Genomic DNA, 4,709 nt, shown 5'->3' on the forward strand with positions numbered 1-4,709 from the left:
ATGAAACTTAACAACAGCCTGGATTCTTTCTCTTTTGAGTTTACTCTGTTTACAGACTACGGGCCCCTCAGATATGTGTTTTTCAGCCTGTGTCTGTTGATCTACATGATCATAATCTCTGCTAACGTTGTCATTATTCTCACAGTCTGCCTGGAGAAATCTCTGCATCAGCCCATGTATATTTTCATCAGCTGTCTGTGTGTTAACTCTCTGTACGGCTCAGCCGGCTTTTTCCCCAGGTTTCTGATGGACATTCTGTCGGATACTCATTTCATCACACGGCCATCTTGTTTCACTCAGATGTATGTTATTTACACCTATGCATCATGTGAACTGACTCTCCTCGGCATCATGGCCTATGATAGATTTGTTGCTATTTGCCAGCCTTTGCACTATCACAGTAAAATGACATTTAGGATGGTGAAATATCTTTTTATTTCTGCTGTTATCTATCCTGCATTTGCTATTGGCATATGTCTCTTTCTTACTGTTCGATTACCGTTGTGTGGCAATAAACTGAACAGGCTTTTCTGTTCTAACTGGCCTGTGGTTCAGCTCTCTTGTGTTGACACAAGTATGAACAACATAGCAGGTCAGTTTGTTACAACGACAACCATCTTCATTCCCCTGTTCTTTGTCCTGTACACCTATCTACGAATTATACTTGTTTGCAGGAGAAGCTCGTCTGAATTCAGAGGAAAGGCGTTACAAACCTGCCTGCCTCACATAGTGACATTTATGACCTATTCCTTCTCTCTCTTTTGTGAGCTGTCATTGACTCGATTTGGGGATGATAAAATGAATCCAGTCCTCACAGTTGTTTTATCTTTAGAGTATTTGATCATTCCCCCGATCAATAACCCTCTCATTTACGGCCTGAATCTGCCTCAAATCAAAGGAGTGATTGCTAGGTTTGTTAAAAAGATTCCCTGTACTAAACAATGATGCTTTAAGCCACAAAATATGCTTCTGGAATATGTTCAATGTATTTGTCCATGTGTTTGAGATCTATGAATAGAATATATGTATCACAACAACCCGAATAACAACAATGATCTAAACATGGTTAATCACAGTTCAACACACAGATCCACGGTCTATAATAAATCTTTGAAAATCACATTGTCACTTTGTATTTTTCTCAAATGTTATTAAATATTGTACATTTTTCACACGTTAAATGTTTAAACATGTTAGATGTAGAAGATAAGATGTATTGCTTTTTCAGACAGAAAGTCAATAAATATTGGGCCTTGACTGTTTTTTTCTGAACGCTTAAACCTTAACAGTGATTCATGAAGCACTATCCATGAAACCATTAACACTTGGAGCCAATGCATTTACTAACTGAATGCACATTATCAGCTTTACACTACTGCATTACAGCTTTGTACTTGAGCACTGATTATAGTGTTTTAAATTGCGATACTGTACTCTTATTGTATTTTATATTTTACATTTCTGATTGTATTGTAATGCTGCTACGATGACCTCATTTCCCCTCTGGGATAAATAAAGTTATCTATCCATCTATGACACCTGTGCCATTTTTAGATTGAGTCTTGAGTCATAAAGATCAACAGATCGATGGATTCAAGTCCCGACAACCAGGGAAGATGCTAACATGTTGGTGTCCTGGGCCGTGCATTTTTAGTTAAAAAATAAAGATATTTCAGTTTTCAAGTCCTGTGGTTATTAGTTTGTAATGTATCTGAGAGAAGAGCTTGCAGCAAAAGTAGTAGAGGCAATTTTTCTTCTCAGAATGCATCAACCAGCTTCTCTTCATTTTCCCACAAATGTATTTAGTCTCCTATGAAAGATGCGGTGGTGGAAACTTCCAATTAAAATCCTCTTTTAACTCATAGAGATCTGCTCTCAACTCAATTTTCTCAATAAACAAATCATCTTGACTCACCTACTGCAGGCAGAGACTCCCTTCCCTGTAGCAGAATCACCAGGTTGTGCAGTGTTGGGCTATGGCCTAAATGCATCTAGAAAATTATGTAATAGATGTTAGCCAAAATAAACATAAATGCAGCCGTATACACTGAAAAAAGCACTTTAATAACTCACTGGCCTACGTTAATGCCACAAACACTGCAAAACTTCAATGTCTTCCTGTTACAAATACACTCCTTTAAGTTCCTGGTCGGGCATTTATGCAAAACACATTTTTTAAAGATCTATATTTTAATTCAAACCATAACCATTGTTTTATCTATTACACAAGATTATTCCATTCACCTTGCTAAATGTAATTAATTAAGTCAGATAGAGGGCTAACAGATAAAAGAAACAGCTTAACTACTGCGTACTGGTATAAGCTAGCTGCTAGCTAAGTGCTTGACAATGATAATGGTGTCATTTTACCTACCTCTGTTGTATAAGTTTCATCTTCCTCCGTCCATTTTCTCTCCTGTGTACCAAACAGCTTGAGCCTCGTTTTCAATGAGTAATAAAACGTTTTTTAAAAACTCAACAGTTCGGATGTCTTTCCAATTCTGACTCTTTTAAACGTGTTTATTTTGCTGCACTGAGGGCAGTCAGTAAATGCATGAGCCACACACCAAACACATGCGCCAACATAGAAAAAACATTATTTTCTTGAAACATAAAACAATATCAAGTTTCCCCTTGGCAGCACGGTGGCCCTCCAGATGTCCCCTATGGGAAGAACCGGGAACCGGGATGCAAACAATTAAACGATTATCGATTTATTGTCGATAAGAAATTACTCATCTAAAATAAATTAATTGCAATTAATTGCAATTAATTGCGTTTTGAACCCGTAATTCCCCACCAGTCCACGTGAGGGTGTGCTTGACGCTTCTTGTCTCGCTCACTCGTGGAGCAGTGCCGTATGTTGTCAGACAAGCCGCTGAGCTTGTGGCCCTGACTGAGGCATGCAAATTGGCCAGAGGTAAGACTGTCACTATTTTTACAGATAGCAGATTTGCATGGGGGGTTTGCCACTCGTTTGGACAAATTTGGGCCAATCGAGATTTTCTCACTGCATCTGGCAAACCCATTGCCCATCACAAATTGGTCATTTCCCTCCATGATGCTTTGTTGTTGACACACTATATCGCCATATGTAAATGTGAAGCACACACACATAAAACAGACTATGTCTCACTAGGGAATGCCCATGCTGATGCTGCAGCCTAGGTTGCAGCTAAACAACCACTAATAACACAGCTTGCTATCACTTCCAGCCCTGCTGTAACACCCTACGCAGACTTACAAGAGCTGCAGAACAGAGCCACACCAAAAGAGAAACAGGCGTGGAAGCAGGCTGGCAGTTCAATTAAACAAAACGTTTGGAATGGGCCTAATGATAAGCCCTGTTTGCCGGACTATTTGTTTCACCATTACGCTAAATTGACGCATGGTAAAGACCACGCATCAAAAGGGGGAATGACACGTGAAATCCAAAAACATTGGTTCACAAAAGGTTTCTCACTTTACTCACGAATACATTTTTGCTAAAATGCGTGATCTGTGCAACAAGCAATGCAGGCAGAGGCATCAGGGTCAAACAGAGCGCCCATCCCCCAGCGGCGAGACCTTTTGATCACTTACAAATTAACTTCATAGAACTAACACCAAGTGAGGGAAAGAAATTTTGCCTCGTCATGGTCGACATGTTCTCAAAGTACTAAAAAGTACCACTAAAAAAAGTGGAAGATGATATTGTACACATCTGACCTCTGTTCTCTCAGATATTCACAAGCAGGTGAAAGACGCACTGCCGACACCCACCGCACAAAGGCTGCACAACCTGGAGCCAGGTGACTGGGTCGTGGTCCGAGATCTGAGAATAAAATCATGGCAATCACGAAGGTGGAAGGGGCTGCTCGTCACAGAAACCGCAGTAAAGGACTGCAAAAGAGAGCCATCTGACGATGCCCTCGCACAAACAGATCACATCCGAGGGAACCAGATGGCAACAATCTTCTACGGCCAGCCAATCCAGGGGGGGGGCGCCGCCTGGACCTGCTGCCTGCTCAACACCTACTACTCCTGCTACTGAGCGAGTTCTACTCCAGCCTCGCAGATCGAAATGGACAGGAACTGCACACCGTCACCCGACCAGAGCAGAATGCCTTGTACCAAGCTGTGACTCTAACCGCTAGGCTGATGACGAATGACAGTTGCCATGTCTGTGCACAACTTCCTCACGGTGTGGGCACGGCAATGCCTGTGGCCCCCTGGCCGCTGAATGTTTCTGAAACTCTGGGGGTCATGATAGCCTTCACCAAGCCAGTGCAGTCAGTGGACCCAACCATCGCAGGCCTCTCTCCCTGGTTAGGGGTTCTGAACATCAGTGCCGTCAACTACAAGGGATCGACAGTCAGATTCAGAAACGTCACAACTACTCTGAGTCAGGCGCATCATTCAGTGATGACGACAAACCCCATACAGCAACGAGGACCTGTGTGCATTGTAAGAAAGTGCAGGACATCACTTGACCAAAATCTGGGTACGTCCTTTTGCAAACTGACGGTGAGCTCCACGTGTGGCAGCGCATTGAACGCTGCCTACACCAAGCCTGAGTGCAAGAACGCAGGCCCTTACCTGGGCAGACTGAACCTCACACACACACACAGCCTGGACAGCGAGGGTGAAGACAATCCAGAGATAACCATGCCCTCTAGTGATGGGTTTGGGGCTTTGAGACAATATGTGTGGGTGTGTGGACAGCACGT

The 4,709-nt window shown here is 42.6% G+C and overlaps 1 protein-coding gene across 1 annotated transcript; it reads left to right on the plus strand.

Moving 5' to 3' along the window:
- LOC310953029 (olfactory receptor 10J5-like) lies at nt 1–4,033 on the plus strand (the record flags this gene model as incomplete). Its single annotated transcript, XM_083921921.1, has 3 exons — nt 1–931; nt 2,855–2,920; nt 3,723–4,033. 3 exons carry the CDS (start codon nt 1–3, stop codon nt 4,031–4,033), a joined length of 1,308 nt encoding a protein of 435 aa, XP_083778047.1.
- Nucleotides 4,034–4,709: the final 676 nt, after the last annotated feature.

The sequence above is a fragment of the Echiichthys vipera genome (genome assembly GCF_963691815.1).
Source record: "Echiichthys vipera genome assembly, chromosome: 10".
In the NCBI taxonomy this organism is placed as follows: domain Eukaryota; kingdom Metazoa; phylum Chordata; class Actinopteri; order Perciformes; family Trachinidae; genus Echiichthys; species Echiichthys vipera.